The following is a 24,147-nucleotide window of genomic DNA, read 5'->3' as shown; positions in this document are numbered from 1 at the left end:
AGTTTATCTTATTGCTGAGTGCTGGTTGCCAAAATGAAATGGGGATTATTTCAGAAAATGTTTTCAACCATGTGTTTCAAAAGTGAAGTTATTTATTATTATTTATGCTGTCCATATGTCATATGTTGCATTGACAGGAGGAGATGCCAAGGGTAAAAATGACCTGAAGAAAGTCATCCTTGAGGAGCTGGGTCGACATGAAAATGACCCAAAACTCTGTGAGATAGTGAAGTTTGACAAAAGTGGAAACAAAGACCCAGTCATGTACAATGATTTATTTTCCGAAAAAAAAACGTTACTCGGTTCCAAAAAGTTGCGAACAGTGCTTATGGTGGGAGTTCCTGATATTGGTAAAACATTCCAGGCAAGAATGTTCATGATCGACTGGGCAAAAGGACGCTCCAACAAAGACATAAAGGCTTTAGTGTCCCTTGATTTCACTGAGCTGAATACAAAGAAAGATGAAACTAAAAGCATGGAGTCTCTGCTTAAGGATTACTTCAGCAAAAAAAAAGTAGTGCTTTCCATCGATGACAAGGATAAAATATGTTTTATTCTTGATGGGCTGGAAAAATGCAAACTTCTTCTCGATTTTGTAAACAACAAGGAGCTTCAAGACTTGAAGGAACCTGCATCAATGGATGTGCTGCTAACAAATCTGATCAAGGGAAATTTGCTTCCCGAAGCTCTTGTTTGGATAGTTTCTCAACCAGGAGTTCAGAAGATTCCTTCTGAATATATCAAGAAAACTGTTCACTGTCAAGGTAAGAATATTATTCTAAACAACTATTCTTAATTTTGCTTTTTCACAAAGAGATATGTGATTGTAGATCCTGATTTTATTACTTTACTCTGTCTAATCAGAAACCTTTCAGCGACAGAAGAATTTAGAATCAAGTCTGAAAAAGAGATTTCTGAAAGAAATCACTGAAGATAAAAATGAAAGCAGTCATCCTAACCAGAGAACAACAGAACATATCATCAGAAGAGAAAATGGCTCTGCAGAAGAGGAATGTAAACCGAAACAGTTTAGACAAGTGCAAACGCTTTCTGACATCTTCAAAGATGGGGAAGGAAAGAAAACTAGAACGGTGCTGACTATTGGAGAAGCTGACAAAGGAAAATCTTTCCATATGCAAAAGTTTAAGAAAGAGTGGGCTGAAAATAAAAAGAAGACCTGGTCACTTTTTAGCTGGGTTAAAGAAAAGGTTTCTGGCCCGGCCAAAGATGTAGAACTCTTGTTTCCACTTGACTTCTTAAAGCTCAACTTGGTAAAAGAGAAAAACATTAGTTTGTTTGGGCTTCTCAACCATTACTTTACGGAAACCAAAGACTTTGTCATCTCTGACTATTCCCGATTAAATATATTATTTCTTCTGGATGGACTTGATGCATATCAACATTGTTTAGACTTTGGTAACAATGAAATGTTGACTGATGTCAGAGAACAAGCCTCAGTGGACGTGTTACTTATAAACCTGATTAAAGGAATCCTGCTTCCAAATGCCAGAGTTTGGATCACCTCCCAGCCTCCAGCAGCTGAGAAGATCCCTGATAACTTTGTTGACAGGATAACAGAAATACGAGGTAAGATCTGCAGATGCACTGATTTACAGTTAGATTGAACTTAAATGTGTTTCTCAAATCTAAATTGTCATCAGCAAAACTACCCATGGTTATAAGTTATTACTACAAAATACTAAATTAACATTTGTTTTCAGAATCAGTTTGAAAAGTAAATAATTTCCATTCCAGAAAGCTATGTATAATACACTAAACACACAAGATTACTGTGTATTGCTCAGGTTTCAGGATGTAAAATTAACTCAGAAACTTCACTTCAATTAGATTTACTAAAAATGAAGAGAGCTGATAATAATATTAATATAATGTATTCTCAACCAATATTTACTTTCTCATGGCTAACTAGTAACAGCTTAAAGCCAAAATAGACAAAAATGTCAAACCAAAACTAATTCTACCCTACACATGAAGCAATAACTAAGAAACAAGCACTCAAAGTATATTAAATAAAACTGATTAAGAGCCCCAAAATTACCTGACATTCACTGGTTTCTGATGGACAGCATACATGGGCATATTAAACTATGCTCCAAGGTGTGACGTCCAGCAATTATTTTCAAATCTGTTGTATTCAAAATGTCAATGCTTCTAATTAAATTTTCTGAGGTTGGAATCCAGTAACCTATCCTGTCTTGGAGTATAGTGCATAGTACCGCTATTAACATTACTGTGTGACGTTGTCACATTGAAGTAATCTGCATGAAATGAAAATTTCAGGAGTAGTTAGTCGTCATAAGAAGTATTTCTGAAATAACAATCAAGAATGTGGGATACCGCTTGTCCATTATATGGGTGGGGAAACAAATTCTGGCAGGGTCAGCCTGATCGTCTGTTTCCACCCAATATAGAGGAAAGCTGTGGGATGACTGTGCAAGATTGGGGAAGAAAGATTTAAAAAGATAAAGAGCCGTAACTAATCATAATCTTAAGGATATGCAAATGTTAGAATGAAGATATTAGAACAACTAGTCTTTTTTTCACAAAAGTAAAGCATCACTACTTCCACGTCTAGTTGGTTAGAATTGAGGCGGAAACAACTGGGCCTGCTCTTCCTGCCGAGTGCGAGCTCCTGACGCAGGGAATACAAATTTTATTGGGGATGAGTACCTTGGCACAACACTGGTACAGAGAAAAGCAGTGATGGAAACATTCACAAAGCGAGCAGAGTGGAACCGGGCTAAATCGGGCCAATAGAAAAGGGGCATAAGCTAGGCTGACATTTGAGTTTCGGCACCAACAGCTTCAGGTCAGCATTACTTTAAGAATGGAAGAAAGAAAGGCAGCGCTGTTCCTTCTTGCACATGCATTTGATGCACTTGATGTCTGAATGATCATAACTTTGGATCACAATAGAACTAGGTTGCTAATACAGAGGAAACAACCTAAGTAACTTACTGGATTAATCTTCACCATGTGTGGAGAATCTTATAATTTTTCACAAATTTATACAAAATAACCAAAGAGTCCACAGAACAACAGAACAATAAACACAGTGATGTCTGGGAAATAGACAATCAACTCCTTTCTTGGTGGAGAAAATTGCTTTGACTTGACCAGTGATGTCATGAATTTACTAACATGGCTACAAGTTCACTTTCGGATTGAACAATCAGACTTGGAAAACTTCGAGATATTACTCACATGCACAATCAAGGATGGATGTAATTATCCCACTTATCTTTTTTTTTTTAATTGTTGCCTTTGGCCATCAGAAAGACTCCACTCCACAAGTGTTTCACAGATAACAATAATCTATCTCTTCAGCTAAAATATCTAGATCATGACTATGGTTGCTCTCACATCCAATCATCCCCATGTAATCTCAACCATTTACTCACTTCACTGAATAAAACATTACCCTCACAATCACCACTTTGGCACAATGAACAATCAGTACTAAAATTAACTGTTACTTATGGATGATTTTGAAGCTTCATTGATTTCTTTTTTTTAAACTAATACAATCTCTCCCCTGTATGATCAATCACCAATAGCAACTTTCATACGCATTTTCAGGCCTTAAAATAAGAACTGAACAGCAACCTAACACATGCTTTAAATACTATTCATGGGGACAAGAGTTTGCTTTGACTAAATGTCACTAAAAGTGAGCTGCAGAAAGAGACTTCTGTAGTTTGAGCCACAGCGTGATTGTATTTCTAGTACCAACGCTACAAAAAAACCTGTCACAGTCTTGTAACTGCAATGACCAACGTAAAATTTTTACAACATATTCTCTTTATTACACAGCAATAGGTAAAAATTGCAGAAATATTTGATATTCTTTTATTGTGTTTCAATTGTTTTTTATATTTAATACAAAATAATATATAATAAAAATGTGTGTTAAAAGTATTTTAATTTGTATTTTTGTTTATTTACATTTTTAGAGAAGCCTGATATTACAAGTCAACGGAAACTGAAGTTTCAACTAAAAGAGCAATTTACTCGTGTGTCTGAAGGGATTGATAGGCAGAAGACCTCAGCTCTTTTAAACGAGGTCTTCACTGACCTCTACATCATAGAGGGGGAGGGGGCTATAAATGAGACCCAGCAGGTTCAGGATGCAAAGTTCAAAACAGTGAAGGAAGAAACAACCATCAAATACTGTGATATCTTCAAACCTGCAAATAGTAATCAAAACATTAAAACTGTGCTCACCATTGGAGTGGCTGGCATAGGAAAAACATTTGCCTCAATGAAGTACATTCTTGACTGGGCAGAGGGCAAAGCAGACGAAAACATTTTTTTCATTTTTCCACTTCCTTTCCGAGAGCTTAATCTGAGACAAGACAAAGAACACAGTTTAAAAGATCTGATTCATCAGTTCTTCCCAGCTCTGAAGACCTCTGAAATAACTGACTATGACAAGTATGAGATTCTGATTGTTCTGGATGGTTTTGATGAATGTCGCCTTGATCTTGAGTTCAGAGAAATAAGCAAATGGACAGATGTTGCAACACCAACCTCAGTGAATGTTCTGCTGTCAAATCTTCTCCTGGGAAACCTGCTCCCTAAAGCTCAAATCTGGATCACCTCCCGACCTGCAGCATCCAACAACATTCCTCCTCAGAAGGTTGATCGAATGACGGAAGTGAGAGGATTTAATGATGAACAAAGGGAAAAGTATTTCATGAAGAGATTCAGTGATGAAGAGATGGCTCATAAAATCCTGACACATGTGAAAAAATCAAGAAGTCTTTACATTATGTGTCACATCCCTGTTTTCTGCTGGATCACGTCAAAGGTTCTGGAGGACTTTGTTACCAGAAATCAAAATGAAGGACATCCAAAAACTTTGACAGACATGTACACACAGTTCCTTCTGCTCCTGCGCAGACAGACAAAAGTAAAATTTGGTAACAATCAGCCAATCTCTGAAACATCTGAAATGGAGACATGCTGTGATGCAAGTAATGATGAAACAATCCTATCTTTGGGAAAACTTGCTTTTAAGGGTTTAGAGGAGAAAATCCTTCTCTTCACTGAAGAAGACTTGACCGGTTGTGGTATTGATATAACTAAAGCTGCAGTTTTCTCTGGGTTGTTCACTCAGATCAAAAGAGAAGACCATGGGTTTTATCAGCAAAAGTTGTTTTGCTTTGTCCATCTAAGCATTCAGGAGTACCTGGCAGCTCTCCATGTTTTCTACTCATTTAGTAACAAAGGTGAAAAGGTGTTCATAGAACCGACCTCAGCAGCCTCAGACCTAACTGCCTCAGACTTCTATAAAAAAGCAGTGGACAAGGCTTTTGAGAATAAAAATGGGGACTGGGACATGTTCCTTCGCTTCCTATTGGGTCTCTCTATGGAAAGTAATCAGGATCTTCTCCAAGAGCTTTTGAAAAAGACCATTAATAATGAAGACACTAATAAGGAAACAGCTGAATACATCAAAGAAAAGATCAGAGAGAACAACAGTGACCCAGATAAAAACCTTAATCTTTTCTACTGTCTTAATGAGCTGAATGACCACACCCTGGTTCAAGAAATCAAAAATTATCTTCACTCAGAAACAAAACCCTTTGAACATTTCACTACTTCGCAGTGGTCAGCTTTAACGTTCGTGCTGCTGACATCAGATGAGAAGCTTGAAGTGTTTGATCTCAAGAAGTACCTGAAATCAGAGAAAGTTCTTCTGGGAATGCTGCCAGTGGTCAGAGTCTCAAACACCACTCTGTAAGTATTTTACAAATCTGTGTAAAATATTATTTTCATTAGTGGCACATTTTTTATTTCAAGTAGCTCAAATGTTTTTAGATTGAACCACTCAAACAAAGAAATTTCCCCTAGGGATCAAAATAGTTTTTTTATTTTTATTCTATTCATCAAATAATAGTTTACTTCTTATACCTCTGGAATTTAGAGTCTAAAAATGCTAAAACATACTTTATTAAATAATGCAAGTTAAAATGCAGGGTCTTTAGGATGCATTATTTCAAACCTTTTTCCAGATATATTGCCATTTTACCCGTCTAACAAAAATGAAATGTCTGCCCCCCCTAAACATGAAGCAGTTTATGATCCAGTTTCAGCATGGAACTTTTTTTATTATGGGTCTCCAAGGGTACCACATTTTGACTTGACATTTCTGCCCATTACATTTTTGCAAAAGGTTCACTAAATATATCTTATTGTAAAGGGATCTCTTGTTCACAGTCCTCTTGAGGTGAGCCCACAGATTTTCTGGGTTGGTTCTGGACTCTGGCCTGGCCATTCCAGAACTTTAATTTTCCTCTCAAAACTAATTCTATGTTGAGTTTCATGTGTTGTGTGTCAAACCCAAGAGGTATATGGAACTGTCCATGATGTCATTCAGATTCATGAAAAACTTAGGTCCATCTAAGGAGGGCTGACCCAGAAGCTTGATGCTTACATTACCATCTTTTACTGTGGACATGTTTTTTAAGGTGCAGTCACACTGTCTCCTATCTTACCATGTATGCTACGACTTTAAAAAAGTACCTGTTATGTTGGTGTGAAGAAATTAGGATTTAGCCCCGTGCTGCTATTGTTCAGGTGTAATTTTGACCAATTCTTACCCACAAGCCTTAAAATCATGAAGGTTCTGGGGGATCTTTCTGGTCTATAGATTTTAATATTTATAGCAGTTTTACTTTATTTCTCTGAAATCAATTGAGAGTTTCCCTGGGTGTGTATTTGAGACTATTGTCTTGTTTGGAAATCGACACTTGTTTTAGCTTCAGATTCTTATCGATTACATGCTAATACATTTTCACATTTTATATTCTTTTTTTGCAATAAGAAATCTGCCAGTACAATATGTTATAAGACAGCCCATACCATGATGTTTCCAGCTACAATCTTCCCTTTTGGCACTGGGTTTTTATGGTGATGTTTAGAACCGTTCTTCTTCTAAACATGGTGGGTGCAGTGACATCCAAAGATTTCAGCTTTGGCTTCTTCTGACAACCCGTTATTGTCCCAGTGTTTTTTTTTTTGCTGGTTTTTGCATTAAACTGTAAACAAGTTTCATCAGGTTGTTTTTTTCAGCAGTGGAGCAATATGCAGTGGGTGTGCATTGATGGCATTGTGGTTAAGTACATTATTTATGGTTTCTATTTTTTTTTGTAAGGTCTCTTTGAAGTATGGATTAATTAGATTGTTCCTGACGTCTGGAGTGAATTTTATTCAAATGGCCCCATTAGAAATTTCATTTCTAGAATGAGATAATTTTGTGTTTAAGTTTCTGAAAAACACCACTTTAGCTAAAGGATGCAAAATGGAAAATGCAACTGGGACAGCAGAAGTTTATTTCAGATTGATCAGATTCACTTTAACTGATAGTAGGTGTTAATTATAGAAGACTTAATGGTGAAATTTATTCAGAAGGTGCTTCAACAGAGCATGTTGATCTGAAAGGACAACTGTAACCACATCTGTTTTTACACATTGTCTTTGTGTCTTCTGTTACAACTTGTCGTTCTGAACTACTTTATAATCAGACTCACACTGAAAGCATTCCCACTTGGGTGTAGAGATGAGCATTTCAGGCAACAATACAAAAACCTGTCTGATTGATTAAGTTTCAAAAAATACACCAAGCTCCTAAGCCCTCTAATATCATTCTCCCTAAACCTCAAACATCCTCTAATGCTCATAGCTCAAAATCCGTCACTGAAACATGAAACTAATTATGTCCATAAAATGGTAACATAGAAGGTAATAGCTCTCATTGCAGATAGTTGTGTTAAGTGAAGTTCTTAGAAACATCTTAGGATTATTTTCTATTTTGTTTTAAAAACAATGAGCAGCACAAAAACAATAACCAGTGATTAGCACAAGCCAGTACCTGGCCATCGGAAGCTTTTGGTTTGGGTTTTGTCCAGAACTCTTACCCAGTGGTCATCAATCAACAAGGTTGGGCAGAAGTGGGCTTGTTGGATCCTCTCATCTTAAGTGCCTGCTCCCACCACAGCCCAGTCGCTCCAAAAATTGGGTCAAGTTCAGAAGCTTTTGAACTTTCCAAAAGGTTCTTATGCAATGGAGGAACTGATGACAGTGTTTTTTTTTTCCTCCCAGAGACAGCAACATCATTAAAAACACTAAGCAATTCAGTTTTCTGTTTAGGCTTAAAATGCCACACAGTACATCCTTTGCACTTTTTGTAGAGCTATCATTAGTCATGCTGATTAAACATTTTAGCATTTTCAATTCAATTAAATTCGATTTGTTTATATAGCACCAATTCAATATACGTCATCTCAAGGCATTTTACAACGATGTGGGTTAGTCAAATTAAGTTTTGATTACTTTTCTAGATTACAATATAGCTTTATTATGGATCTTTTTTACAGGCTGAGCTGGTGTGAGCTCACTGAAGAATCTTGCCATGGTCTGACATCATCAGTGCTCAGCTATCCATCCTCAAATCTCACAGAGTTGGACCTCAGCCATAATGATCTGCTGGATGCTGGAGTGATGCAGCTTGCTGATGGGCTGAAAAACATAAACTGTAAACTTGAAATTCTTAAGTAAGTTCACATTAGCTTTCCTGATTGGAAAGTAACAAATTAATCACAGTATTGCAATTAATTGTAATAATTATTGTAAGTATTACACAAATTTTGAGTTTATAAACCAGTTTGTCCCAAGAGTTAAGGCTTTCTATGTCTTCACAATAAATATGTCAGAGTTAAGTGGCTTAACATCTAATTACTACTAATACTAATACTTAGTTGGGCCTCCTTTTGCATGAATAATTGCATCAATGCAGCGCGGCCTTAAGAGATTTGGACTTAATGGAATGGACATAAGCTGGAGTCAGAAAAATAACTGGACTGTTGCTCAGTCCTCTCTTTAGATAAATGTAAAGTTTGCATTTCATTTGGAAATTAAGGTCCCGGAGTTAGGAGGAAGTGTGGAGAGACACAGAATCCACGTTGCTTGAAGTTCAGCTTGAAGTTTTCACAGTCTGGGTTTGGGGTATATAATCTGCCAGTGTTGGTCCACTGTGTTCTCTGAAGTCCACGGTCAATGCAGCCATCTACTAGGAAACATTAGAGCACTTCCTGCTCGTTCTGCTTTATGAAGTTTTATGGAGATGCTGACTTCATTTCCTACCAGGACTTGGCACCTGCCCACACTGCAAGGTACCAAAAGATGGTTCAGTGAATATGGTGGTACTGTGCTTGATTGGCCAGCAAACTGGCTTGAGGTGAACCCCATAGAGAATCTATGGAGGATTGTCAAGAGGAAGATGAGAGACACCAGATGACCTGAAGGCCACTATTGAGGCAACCTGGACTTCCATTACACCTCAGGAGAACCACAGGCTGATTGCCTCTATGCCACAGCACATTTACGCTGTAATTCATGCAAAAGGAGCCCCAACCATGTATTAAGTGCGGATAAATGAACATACTTTTCAGAAGCCTGCCATTTTATTTTAAAAATCCTTTTTTATTTATCTTGTGTAATATTCAAATTTTCTAAGACACTGAATCTTGATTTTTATTTTTTAAGCCATAAGCATCAAAATTAGAAATAATAAAGCCTTGAAATATTTCACTCTGTGTAATAAATCTATATACGTTTCTAAAATGATTGACAAAAAATATTGAATTTTTTCCCATAATTCTAATTTTATTGTGCTGTCCTTGTAATTCAAAATTGTTTGTGTGTTTCTGAAGGTTGGCCGGATGTCAGGTGACAGACAACGGCTGCTCTTCTCTGGCCAAAGCTATTGAGTCCAATAGAGTCTCCTCTCTTAAGCTCTTGGATCTGACTTACAATCACCCTGGAGAAAATGGGATGAGCGTTCTCTCTGCAATAGTTGAGAATCCAGACAAGAAGCTTGAGAAAGTGTGGTGAGTTAATAAATGAGAATATAATGCATCATGTCTGACCAGAGCTATTTTAACAGCAATCAGAGGATCCCAGTTTTTCTTGCATTGCTTGGCTGAAATTCTAGTTTAAGAACTGTTGACTTATACTAAATAGATGCTCTGTGTGCTAAATAAGATAGAAGGATATACTTTTGCAGATCTATTCTTTTCAGCTCCCTCACTACCATGATCCTTCTTACAAAATAAGAAAGGAACAAAATGTAAAGCCTTTCCAAACAGTTTTCCAATATGAAATAAACAGACCTGCATGTTATTTGTCTTATTGTGTACAGCTTTGACCATGGAGGAAAACATCGGTTAAAACCTGGTTGGAATAAATGTGAGTTTTTTTTCCCAGCACTTTTATCTTTTAATTTTACGCGGTGAAACATAGTTATCTGAAAATGAAGATTAGAATTTCCTTATCGCCTATATCGGGGGTAGCTAATTGGGAATGATAATCAAATACATCATTTAATATAATTTTTTATAATGTGGCTCAGACAGTACATGTTCTAAAACTATGTCAGTGTTTGAAATTTCACAAATCTTAATCTATTTTTTCTATTTGACCCCTTTGCTCTTCAATTACCTTAGAATATACAAAAACATGTTCTTGTGTTTCAGACGGTGTAGATCTTACATTTGATGAAAACACAGCTAGCAGACGGCTTGTTTTGCTTGAAGAAAACAAAAAAGCAAAAACTACAAGTAATGTGGAGGAGGTACCCACGCGAACTTGGAGTGAAAGAAGGTTCAAGAGGAGCCAGATATTCTGTAATGAAGGCCTGGAAGGACTTTGCTACTGGGAAGTGGAATGGAAAGGCAAGGTGGGGATTGCTGTGGCATATGAAGATGTGGGCAGGACCTGGAACAGTGATGGTGGACTGGGATGCAATCATTGGTCCTGGAATCTGCTCTGCTACAAGACTGGATACACTGCCATACATGAAAGGACATCAATAAAAATTGATGTCCCTCCTTGTGAAAAAATAGGTGTGTTTCTTGACTGGGATGGAGGAACTCTGAGTTACTACAGTGTGTCATCAGAGGGGCGGAGCCTGATTCATACCTTCAAAGCAAAATTCACAGCAGAGCTTTTTCCAGCCTTCTGGTTTCAGAAAGGCTCCATAACTTTGAGTGACCTTTAAACTTATCAGTGATGGGCGCAGGTTTGAAACACTGTAAGCAGGGGATAAACTGAGCTTTGGCTATACAGAGGACTTGAAGCCATGCAGAAAGTCCTAACTTACCTAGCTCTCCTCTCATTCATAAGACAAATTGATCATGGATCCATTTATTTCCTGTACACACTTGGTCCCATTTAGGGTTACATGGCAGGTGAAGAGAGTCCCAGCAGTTAGTGGACAGAAGACGAGACAAACATTGAGTGTTACTGTGTTTTTTTAAATAACTTATTTCTAAATGATTTATAGTGTTTAGGTTCAAAAGCATGAAAGTACTTGACCACATAATCTTTTTATTTTGTAATTTACACATTGACTGACATGCAGACTTCCACAGAGCTGTATTTCAATTGGATGGAAAGGTCAAACTATTTAAAATTGTCTTGGAATAATAAAAAAGAGGCTGATATTCTTATTTAAACAATGTTTAGACATTACAAAAACCTACTATTCACTAAGCAATATGAAATTTCCTGCAGGGGGTATTTGCTAACTAGTGAGCTCATGTTCAAAATAAATCCAAAATCAAATTACCATTAGATTTACCAGCAGTGTCAGTTTGGGCATGCACGCTACTCCAGACTATTAAAAAGCTTTCAAAAATTTGCTTTAATCAGATACGTTTCAGAGACAAATCTAATGACTACAGCAAAAAGCAGAAAACCAACACTTCCTCATAATGCTTTGAAATGGGTTAAATAGATTCATTTTATGTTATGCTTGTTGTTGATGGGTTCTGAACTAAAATTAAAGGAGAATCTAAAAGATCACTGAAAGATACTTAAATTTCCAAAACTGTAGCCTGCATATTTTTTATTATGTGTGATATTACTGCTAAAATAGACTTTTCTGTTTTTACTTTAAATAATAAGGTGAAAGGCAGCTGACAGTAGTTTTCCTTATATCTGAATTCACTATATACATTTTCAGTTTTAACAAATACAAAAAGGTATTTTTTTACTACTGGATGAAATCCAAAATATTTTTGACTACTTTTTTATTCTGTATTTGATGATGTCAATTTAAAACAATAAAAAAATTTATTTATAAAGACTGACACATTTAACTTTTTTTTTTCCTTTTCTCAAGAAAACATGGGTTTAAAAACATATTTTCCTAGACATTTGTTTAAAAAATGGTTTTTCATTTTTGCACAAGTTTTTTTTATATCCTTTAATATTAAGTAATAAAATAATGTCTTTTTAAAATGTGCTTTAAGATTACAATATATATATTGTGATTAAAATAATTAGTAAAAATGTCCCTCTTTCTAACACATCTAACACATAAGCTTATATATAATAGATAACTATTACTACAGAGCCCTGTGTGTCTGTATATACAGTGCAGAGAGGAAGTACTTAATACACTGGTGATTTTTCAGGTTTTTTCCACTTGCAAAGCATGTAGAAGTCTTTAATTTTTATCATAGACACTCCAATTTGTGATTGAATTTGGGATTTGTTATGAATTCATTTCAATAAATCACATTTTTATCAAAAAGTTGTTTTTAGAGTCAAATACATTTTGGCTAATGACTAAATTAATACCTATTGTTAAGATATGCCAATAATGTGCTCTCATTTGTATTAAGTTAAAGTTTAGAAATGCTCTATGTGATTGGTTGGAGTAACATCCAGTGAGATGCCACTCCAGTATTGCATATTAGCAGCAACACATTTTAATGGAGATGGTGACATGAGGCCATAGGAGCATAACCCTCTGACATCACCTTTCTACCCATTTAACACTGTAGCGCACATAACTTGATTACCACAGAAACCAGCCAGCCAGCTGATTTTTAGGGCACATGATCACCACTGGTCTCACACATCATGTATACCGCGTGTGTGCACCATTGCCGAAGAATCAACGCAAACACGTCTCAAGTAATACAGCAATGTAACTATAGTAACATCTTTTATCACAGCACACTATGCTCATGTTTTATTCACCTCAGGAAGCTAGATGCTTCAAACTAAAATTATAAATAATGGCATTACTTTTTATCTGGTTAATTCACTGGCAGACACTCGTGGAGCACTGAAATTCTACTCCCGGATTGTCAGTTGATACTTTGATATAAAAACAAGAAATGAGACATTGTAGTTATGGAAAAATACATATAACTAGGAATGGGTACCAAATTTGGTACTTTTATAGGTCCCGACCGAATCCTGTCGGTACTACCGAGTACCGATTCACATAAAATCACACGGTACTATGTTTTGGCACGTAAAAGCATCATTGTGACACTGACGGAGTGGACAAGTGGCTGATTTTCCAAAACATGGCTGATAGAGCCAGAAAACCACATCTGAACTACAGTAACCTGAACTCCTGTCTTTACAACTTAAACTAGATGAATTATACATAAATAAAACTAAAGATGCGTTTGTACGATCAAGAGTGAAATGGTCAGAGGAGGGTGAGCAGAATTCTAGTTACTTTTTTAAACTGGGAAAACAAAGATAAAATAAAAACGGTATAAACAGACTCTCTTCAAATGGTACTATTGTAGATAATGCTAGTTATAAAATGCTATATACCTCAAATAGTCCACTTACTCAAATAGATGATTTTTTAAGAATCTTGGTGATATAAAAACAATTGGATAAGTCAAAAGGTCAATTTGTGATTTGCATATAACTCTTAAATAAATTTGGGTGCTATTGAAAAACATAAACAAATCTCCAGGCACTGATGTGCTAACTGAATTTTATCAGTTATTCTCAGCTGAACTTGTTCACTTTCTATTGAATGTTTTTACACAAAGTATACAGAAAGAACAACTACCATCCACATTAGGTCAAGGTCTAATTACACTAATCCCTAAACCACAAAAAGATGTATTGATTTTAGACAATTACCTATCACATTACTAAATAATGATTGTAAAATCTTTGCACTATGTCTGGCTAATAAATTAAAAACTGTACTGTACTGATGTTATTGGAGAATCTTGATAATATAAGGCTTGTATTAGACCTATTAGACTACTCTGACTTAATATCAGAAAATAATTTTATTCTCTTTCTTGACTTCTGTAAAGCTTTTGATTCACTGGAGCATGATTTTCTGTTTAAAGTGCTAAACCTCTTTGGCTTTGGTGAGCAGTTTAAAAAGTCAATACTATATGCATTAGGTGATAGTTTGGTTAAACTGTCCCATGGGACAACTCGTAGATTTAATGTTCAACGTTGTCTGATCTCACTGTTTTTGTTCCTTTTACCTATGCAAATATTATCACATTTCATAAAGAACTGCTGTTTAATGGGTGTTTCAGCCAACTGGCCGGTGACACAACCCTTTTCTTTTTTTGAAAGACTACACTCAAATAGAGTATGCCATTAAACTGCTCAATGATTTTTCTTCAGCCTCTGGTCTCAAATTTAATCTCTCTAAATGTGAATTGCTTCCAATCAAAACCTGCCATATGACAGAAATTTCAACCCGAAAAGACTCACAAATGAGAGAAACACAGAGATGGCAATTAGAGAAGTTCATTAGGTAACGTTTGTTTTCTTTTGCGCTCGGACCTCAGTGGAAGACATGGATGCGGATAATGACATGAGTTTGAATGAACACCTTAGGGATAGAATTAGAGAAGTCTTCCCCCCCGGGATCCTGATATTGGTGGTGGAGTGGAAGAGATAAGGGAGTTGGAAGGAGCCTGAGGCCTGATGGTTGAGATGGGCTGGAGGAGGGTTGAAGCTCAGCTGAAGAGCAGGAGATTCTGCGTAAGAAAGTCTTTTAAGCGAAGCCTGGAGGGATGATTGAGTGAGGAGGAATGTAGACCAGAAGCTGATTGGTTGGAGCGCAGAACGTGGTGGAGTAGTTAGACGGAGCCTGAAGCAGAGGTGAGTCTTCCAAGTTGAAATTTTGTCTAAGCTCCATTTCAGGAAATCCAATAAAACATAAAGTTAAATATCTTGGTATTTGTATCATAAAAGAAGAATACCAAAGATCAAGTGAAAATTTCGACCCCCTTATTGCTTTAGTCCAGAAGACATTTTACATGTGGGTACAGAGAGATTTATCCATTCCTGGCATTATATTACTTTCTAAAGCTGAAGGTCTTTCCAGTCTGGTATATGCTAGTTCCGCACTTGAGGTTTCCAGTGAGATCAGCTCAAATTTAGGAATATTAAAAGGTTCATCTTATCCAGAAAAATTTAATGATAAATAAATTGTGCTCTGGTGGATTTAAAACTCTGAATTCCTGCTTTAAAATTAAGTGGATCAAAAGGTATCTGAATCCAAACCCTCAATGGAACTTCGTCTCAACACATGTATTTGAAGCTTTAGGTGGTTTATCTTTTCTTTTGAGATGTAATTACAGTATTGAAAAAAATCCCAGTTAAACTTTGCCGTTTCCACAAACTTGTTATGCTGGAATTTGACATCTGGTTTAAACACAAATCTATTTTTCTTTAAAAATGTTATAACGTAGGTATTGTTTGTGTACTTCAACTTTTCAACAAAAAAGGTAATACTTACTCTTATAATGAATTTCTGACCACATATAACTTTCCTGTACTGCCTAAAGAATTTGCAATCGTGTTTGATGCTATTCTTTCCGGGGTGAAAATGTTAATGTCAACCTCTGTTCAACACCATAATAATTACTTAAAAGAACAATTATTCATTGGCAACTCTGACCCATTCTTAAGTAGAAAAACCAATAATAAATGTATTAGAGAACTAATAATAGGAGACCATATAAGTAAACCAGCTTCTACATTTTTCTGGGATAATATTTTTAGTGATACTTGTTGGAAAAATGTTTGGTTATTACAGAAAAAATACTGCATAACTAATAAGATTCCAGAAGTGTCTCTGAAGATTATGCATAAATGTTATCTTGTTAATAGTCAAATATTTAGATATCGCCCTAATGTAGACCCATTGTGTTCATTCTGCCACAACCCTGAGAAAACTATCACTCATCTTTTCTGGGATTTATACCAAAATGTTTTGGAAAGATATATTTTTGTATGTTAGAAGAAAATTTGAATTGGACATACCGTTTAACTTTAAAACTATATTATGTGTTTTTTTCTGTTTGAACATCCCAAATAAGAAAGTCTTTGTTATAAACTTAATAATAGCAAAATTTCACATCCACAGCTGTACATTTTTCCAAGCTAAAACCCAGATTTAATACTTTCTTTGACTGTGCACCTTCATATTTGTCTTCTTTAAAGTACTTTACCAATGAAAAAGCCTTAAAGACTATATCAATTTGTACTGAATTTATAATGTAGTCTGCCAAACTTTGTTTTATTTCCCCTTTTTCTGTTTGTAATCTTTGTTCTCTTGCCTCCCTCAAGCCTTGACATTCATCTATATGTTCATCTGTATTTTGATGTACATGCTTTGTAATAGAAAAAAAAAGGATGGCTGATAGAAAGTGCCCGAAATATGGCTATACATTTCAAAATGTGATGCAGATTACGCGTGCTGCAATATTTGTGATGCGACGTGCAAGACCAGCGGCGGGAATACTACTAATCTGAGGAAGCACCTGGTTAAACACAAGATTTTTCTCAAGGCAGAGGAGCAATTTTTGTCAACTCCTGCATTCGGCATCATTAGTACGCCTGCATCCATTAGCGACTCGTTGTCTGCAGCCAGCAAAATGGCTGGGTTTTAATTTGTGCATTAAAGGGTTTTCATGTTTAAACTGAGACGTTACAATACAAACACCTGGATGTTGTTTGATATATAGAGAAATAAATATGTTAAATAAAATTTTTTTTTAGATTTTACAATTAAACAAATTAGCATTTATTATCACATAAACACACGCAAAAGTACCAAAAACAAGTACCACTGAGTACTGGTATCGATTCTCAGGTACCGGGTATCGGTTCAAACGTTAAAGGTACCCATCCCTAATCATGACACAGAAGACAATTCTGATTTCCACCACACTGTTACACACTTATACATGCTCTGTTATACAGGAGTGCATCTAGAGCAACATACAAACTTATCTAACTTTCTCATTCATTATCACATTCTGCCACGAGTCCCACATCTTGCACATGCATTTATATCACACATGTACACTACTGCTACAGAATTCACACAACTCTGACTTAAATAACACAGACCTGACCATTAATAACATTACTTGTTCTCACACCCTGCCCTCTTCAGGGATGAAGACTGACTCACCTGGTATACTGGATGCTTGAAACTGAAAGTTTTTGTAATAAATAGCTCACCTTTTGGGGACAGTCATAGAGCATATCAATTTCCTTCCCTAATGTTCAGTTTATCCATAACCATAAAACGAAGATATCAAACTAAAACAAGAAGGTGACATTGCAGTGAAAGTAACACACCCCCTCTGGATGAACTATTCAGAACAGGAAAGCAGTAAAAGTGAAATACACACTTCAAAATATCTGTTTGTTTTGAGGTGTTGTTGAGATGTGTCATGATTGTGTAGCTGGCTTTTAACAGACAAGAACATCTAGAGATGTATTAAAGTTGGGTTTTATGTTGTTGGCAACATTTTCATTTTTTACAGAGGAACTGGCTGAAACTGAGGAAAAATGCAAACAAATTAAAATTCTGCAGTTGTAACTAAAAGAAACGGACTGTTATGACCAGCATGTTTAAATTTCAGTTTCGCTCAAATTTACCCTCTGAACATTTATGTGAGGATAACTACAGACAGAGTCCAGGTTTTAAGAGTCTTTATGTTTAGAACTATATATGCACACTGTCAGAATTACAATCTAAATGTATTGCAATTGAAGTGTAACAAAGTGTGTTAATTAATGAAAAGTTTTAGTTGAGTTTTACAAATTAGATCTGGGATAGCTGACACACCAATACAGCTATATTCTACAAATTGAATTTTGAGAATAATTTTTGGTCGGTTGTAAAAGAAAAACACAGTTTGTAAGATTCCAATAAAAAATTGCTGTGCTGGCTATGCTTCACCAGCAGGTGATGATACACCTCAACTTTAACTGCTTAGAACAACTCAGAATTCAAGAGAAGAGGATTGAGAGCATGGCTAAAACTTTGCTTGGCTGTAGATTCTTCCACAAGAGGAACTCATGTTTTGTTTGACATTTTTCCCCCTTTCTTCTAAGTGATTAACTTTTTTAGCTTATATTTGAGGTTAATTAGAAATAGAGTTAGAACAAAGCCAGACAGATCTGGAAAAACACTTGGAAACTGTAGCACTGTTGTTTTGGTTTCTAGCACAGAAAGTCAGTGTGGGGATGTGCAAGTCCATAAATGTACAGTACGAATAGAGTTTTTAATGATCTCCACTTTAAAAAACATTTTTATGAATTGTTTTTTGTAAACAGTTTGCATGTGGACAGAAGGTACAAACATAGCAGTAAATCCTTTTTTGCATTAAGCAGTCCTTAAGTGAAATGCCTTAAACTTGTTATCCCGCTGGGCTTGACTAAATGAGGACATTTAACCATGTAATCAATAAAATTATTGATTGTAAATATAAAGATGGCACAGTTATTATGCAAACACGATAATTGTATATGTGAGAACTCTGGTGTATTCGACTACAAAAACCAGTTCCCTTCACATAAAAAAACAAAAATCCCAAAAAGCTGAATTTCTATTTTTCTTGATTTATTTGTTGTTTATAATATCCAGTTATGAAACATTAAAAAGGAATTATTGAATTAATCAGATAAAACAACAAATAATTTTTACTAAAGTTATAAATCTGATATTTTTGAAGAAATTGTACAAAGAAAAATGATCAAGTCCCCTAAAACAAAAAATGTATTAATGATCAAGACCTGCCTTGATCACTTGCCTTTAGTCGCTATATTCTGTCTTTAAAAGCTATTATGTTGAGTTGACTGTTCTGCACACCTAAAATACCAGCAAGGCTTAAGGGGCAGGTAGTGCAGAAAGTTTCTAAATCAAACCAATGACACTGCAAAGGCTGAAACTCCAAAGGTACCTTTAAAAAAAACTTTAGTTAGAGGAATCAAAAAGGAAACTGGATTTGATGTGAGGTGACAACAAAGCAGCTACAGAAGAGAAACTGACAAGGAACGACAGAGAACCAGGAACTTTATACTCAGGCAACCTAATGACTAGCAGGTGTAACAGAAGGGAAAGCTGCAGAGGGAGCGCTGTGAGGGTAATATGTGGAACCATAACAAGTTACATCATATTAAATCATTTAATCTGAATAAAAAAGTAAAACTCAAAGCACTACAAAGTTAAGACAATGATCATTTTATGTGATAAAGCATACTTCAAAATGTATTGCTTGAAAAATCCTACAATCAACTCAATAATTTAAAACATATTTCCTCCAGAATATGAAATACATGTTCATATTTTTCTCAGAGGGTTAATGTTCAAAATATTCTGATAAGCAATGTATGTCACTCCTATTTAGAATCTAACTTATTAGTTCAGAGTTCTGCTGATGGGCTGACTGTGAGAGATAGTATGTGTGTGTGTGGAGTGTGTACAGCCTACATGTACAGAAAGTCTGGTTTATTTATTTTTTCTAAAGAGATGCAAACTTCTGGTCTCCTTCTGGTTTTATTCTGGTGCAAAGGACAGTGATGCAAAGATCACAACGAATATATATATATATATTTTTAATCTATATTCTCATCCTCAGAGAGTTCATATGACTTAGAAAAAAGAGCCATGAGACTCTCCTGCTCTTTTCAGGCACAAATAAACACTTTGGGAGGTTTCTGCCCTCCAGTGTTCTGTATATATAAATACTGGTTAGAGCTTAAAGGCAAATACCAACAAAATTGGAAGGGCTACATACCAGCTTTGACATTTCCCACAGGACTTTAGGACATACCCATGTAGCCTCTCCAACCATGACTAGTCTCTGTTGAAAAACTACAAAAGCGAGAGGGGACTGCGGAAAATGTAATGTTATTTGTATCTATAACCAGAAGCTGCTCTTCTGATCTAATAATAATGACAGACTTACTTCTTTCGGGAATGGTTGTTACAACTAAATAAACTTAGCTGAGCGACTTTCAGGGGGGTCTGAGAAATAATAGTGGGAAATTACATATGGTCTTCGTAAACTCAGCAAAGTTGTAATGATAAAAAAAGCATAGTTTTAAGTTTCAATTATTTCTACTAGGATTTATAAAGTCAGATTTTAAAGATGAGATGCTAGAAAGAGATGATGAAAGAAGTTTTGTCTTATTTTTGCAATTTGTATTTGATGCGGTTTAATAAATATTAAACTGGAAAACTAAGTAGCTGTAACTAGATATCTGTGGTATGACTTTTAAAACGCTGTGCCACAGCTCGGCTCTGCCATGTTTTTAACGCCTACACTGCTGTTTGGTTTTCATCTGTTTATATTCAGAATTGTGCCATTCTAGAGACTGTGTGCACCAAACTCTGTCTACTGTGATTGTAATATTCAGTCCTTGTTTTATTTAAAACTATTAATTTTGTTCTTGATGCCCCACACCCAGACTGCATTGAACCATTGCCTGCTGCATGTAAAACTTTTTGCACTCTTTTTTTACTGAGAAAGTCACTTCCACCAGGGCCCAGATATCACCTTCAGCTTTTGACCTCTGGTCTCTCTGCCCTGCTCTGCTATTTTTGACAGCTTTGAACCTGTGACTGTTGTGTCTGCAAGAGGTAGTTTGTCATGTAAAGCCAGCAGGTTCTCCAAATAATGCTATTTCTTCTCAATTATTTAAAGAGCTTTTACTCACTTTAGGGCCTTCAGTCCTTGCTCTTTTGCTCGTTTGTTGTTTGGTCTGATCAATGGCAATGCAATTGGTGCAAATCTCAGGTTAGTTAGTATGTGAAAATTACCAAAAGGGAGAGGTGACATCCTCTGTGTACTTCCAGTCGCAGCCTAAATGGTAAAATCTTTTTTTTTTTCCTGAGCAGGAGATTTTTAATATGAATACATCAAACTGAATGAGGGAAATGGACTGTAATGTCTTTGTAAATTTTACTAATGGCATCTAGTCAGTATTTACTCTTAGAGGTTCTCAGCAGATGCTATGTCAGTCTTGAAACTAGGTCTTAGCTGGATTTACCCTTCAGAATTTATCCATGGGAAACCTCACTGTGTCAACAGACTCCCTGCAGAGCGAACCAAATCACAGATCTCCTCTCCAACTATGGCAAATGTTTGCATAAAATGTGCAAGACTTTGTGTGTAGCATCCACGTATGCACACACGTACACATTAATCTGGCTCAGATCACTTTCCACATACTTTGCTGCTATCATCCAAGTTTCAGCTGCAGGTTCAAACAAGAACCCAAATGAGAGTGAATTTTGGACCTCTGAGGCTACTGTTACATTCAATCTTCATTAAATGCAGGGGCTCTGAGTGTTTGTGTGTTTCTCCGCTTGCTTGATTGCCTCTTTGGTGAAAAGATTTGTCACTCAGCAGGGGAGAGCATGGTCAAAACACACAGACACACCAAACAAAGGCAGGTTCAGTTGTCGATGAGGGAGAGAAAAAAAGGGAATGAAGAGTGTGTGGGATGCAGGTTATAGATGGCACATACTCAACGGAGGAGTGTTTGGATTTGAAACATGATGTGAAAGGTTGAATGTCTGAACTCAAAGTAAAGGAGTGTGAGAACATGTCACAGTGCTGTTGTATGTGTGCATGTGAATATGTCTAAGTGTGGTTTCTAAGGTTAAGTGACAGTGTTATATTATGGAGTGACAGGATTAAACACACACGGAAAACCTTGAACAGCCAAGAATGGGTGTGTCTAAATTAAAGCCAAAATGGTTCAAGCAAAGGTTCAGTCGGTTCAGTAGAAAAAGTGGAAAAAGTGCTGAACATGTTTATGTTTTTTCAGAGTAAATATATATATTTCTTATTGACACGATGATTATACTAGGTATTGGTAACAACCCAGGTAGTCAAAAGGAATCAAAACAAGTCTATACATTAAGTTAGGTGAAATAAAGTGGAGAGACATATGCATTGTCAGGTTTTGCATGGTAAGCAGACAAAATGCAGACACGAGTTTGGAAACGGCATGCTACGCTGAAAGTTTTAGTTATAAAAATGCAAAGACTTGCAGGCGGGCATGAGGTGAACGATGCGTAGAACACGGGCAGAAAAAGGAAATGATAACATGAGTGTGAACAGTCAAGGAAAACAGTCGAATCTTGCAATGAGATGAGAAAACCAGAGCACTTCAATACAGGAGAAGGAGAAGAGAAAGTCATAGCAATCAGGTGAGAGTAATCAGGTGGGAACGAGGAACATAATATATAAATATAATATGCATTTAAATAGAAATGGCATGCCAGAATTTAGTTATAGCCTTCTAAATAATCAATGTAAAGGTCTATTTTTGCATTACAGCAATCAAACCTGCCTTAGTTGCTGTGAAGTTTTTAGCATGTTTCCACTGCTATTTGTAGGATATTTCTTTAATGATGAGGTCCAGGATGTGCTAATCCCTGGGGACCTCTGACCAAAATGTTAATATTACTTTCAGTCAGAAAAAACTTGTTACACTTCAGACATCTACATGGCTTATAAATAATTTGGAGTGATTGCTTTATGTTATAGATCTTATTTACATGATGGCTACATGTTTGCACATTTACAGTTATGTTCTGGTCTCATCATAGATGTCTGAAGCCCATGTGTAGGTGTACACTCGAGTAAACACACACGCCTGTGCGCTGGACATAGGCCTGTTTCCTGTCTCAGTTTATCGCACAATTCAAAAAGGTCAAAGCCATTTACCTTTTTCATTTTCATCATACAATTTCTATGGGTTAAAATCAGTAATAACATGCCAGAGAAATTTGAGAAATGAGTTTAGTTTGACTTTATAAGTAGGAGCACCCCTTTCTTACCTATTTGACGCAGTCGAGAACTCCTTCGCAATTTATCTTGGTTAAATGACAAAAAGTCAGCTGTTTTGGAAAGTCACGAGGTCTAAAAGTAAAAAATAATGCCTTTTTGAAACTGCACAGTTTGCAAGGTGTGTTAAACAGCAGAGTGCAGGCTAGACAGCCCGGCCAATAGTTTGGCTAATTAATCAATTAATATCAACTTGTTACATTCTAAAGTAGAATTTAACTTAAAATAACTATTAACTTTTCAGGGTCTTTCTGCATGGAGTTTGCATGTTCTCCCCGTGCATGCGTGGGTTCTCACCGGGTACTCCGGCTTCCTTCCACAGTCCAAAGACATGCCTTTTAGGTTAATTGGTTTCTCTAAATTGCCCTTAGGTGTATGAATGAGTGTGTGCTTGGTTGTTTGTGTGTTGTCCTGTGATGGACTGGCGACCTGTCCAGGGTGTACCCTGCCTCTCACCCATAGACTGCTGGAGATAGGCACCAGCTCCCCCGTGACCCACTATGGAAGAAGCAATATAGATGATGACTGACTGACTGATTGAAATGGCAATGATTGAATGTTATAGACAACACTATTATAGCTGTAATCAATGTATTATTTTAGGTACAACAATAAGTCAACTGTTGCTATTCAGATTTGAATAAATGCAATTTCATCATATTGCACATTTGTGTTTTACAATTTTTGTGTTTGTAGAGTAGGAAAGCAGGTGCAGTCATCATAGACCATAAAACTGAGATTTCAGTGAGAAGATGGGATGTTATCAATTTAAGAGATAATGTGAATGCTAAAAGCAATATTTTGGTTATGTTATAAACATATAGCATCAAAACTAGTCAGTCAGTCATTTTCTACTGCTTATTATACCTAACAGGCATGTCTTTGGAGCATCAAAACTAAAAAGAGAAAATGGTATTCCTAAATAATTCCTAAATAAATGTAAAAACAAAAGGCAACCCTTTGGAGTGTTGACAATGGTGACCACATCATGTCACGCCAATATTATTTACAAAACAAGTTTGTAAAAAATATTGGCTTGAAGTGATGTGTCTGATCGCACATCTTCTAAAGGCAGGGATTACATCTACTGACCACAAAGTCAAAATATTACACATAATGCATCCAGTCATTTCTCCCAAAGTCAATACAGTGTTGTGGCCTCTCT

The 24,147-nt window shown here is 36.2% G+C and overlaps 1 protein-coding gene across 2 annotated transcripts in view; it reads left to right on the top strand.

Moving 5' to 3' along the window:
- The window catches only part of LOC124870292, a 33,020-nt gene extending 20,860 nt beyond the window's left edge, over positions 1-12,160 (top strand). For both annotated transcript variants that reach the window (XM_047368899.1, XM_047368890.1), the window contains 7 exons: positions 138-764; positions 865-1,587; positions 3,975-5,763; positions 8,403-8,579; positions 9,738-9,914; positions 10,226-10,272; positions 10,560-12,160. In XM_047368899.1, the coding sequence (XP_047224855.1) occupies positions 138-764; positions 865-1,587; positions 3,975-5,763; positions 8,403-8,579; positions 9,738-9,914; positions 10,226-10,272; positions 10,560-11,083 (4,064 nt within the window). In that variant the 3' untranslated portion in view covers positions 11,084-12,160. The remainder of the gene's footprint in view (positions 1-137; positions 765-864; positions 1,588-3,974; positions 5,764-8,402; positions 8,580-9,737; positions 9,915-10,225; positions 10,273-10,559) is intronic.
- Positions 12,161-24,147: the final 11,987 nt, after the last annotated feature.

The sequence above is a fragment of the Girardinichthys multiradiatus genome, chromosome 1 (assembly GCF_021462225.1).
Source record: "Girardinichthys multiradiatus isolate DD_20200921_A chromosome 1, DD_fGirMul_XY1, whole genome shotgun sequence".
Classification (NCBI taxonomy): domain Eukaryota; kingdom Metazoa; phylum Chordata; class Actinopteri; order Cyprinodontiformes; family Goodeidae; genus Girardinichthys; species Girardinichthys multiradiatus.
The sequence above is the reverse complement of the archived record's forward strand: the minus strand, read 5'-3'. Positions and strand labels throughout refer to the sequence as shown.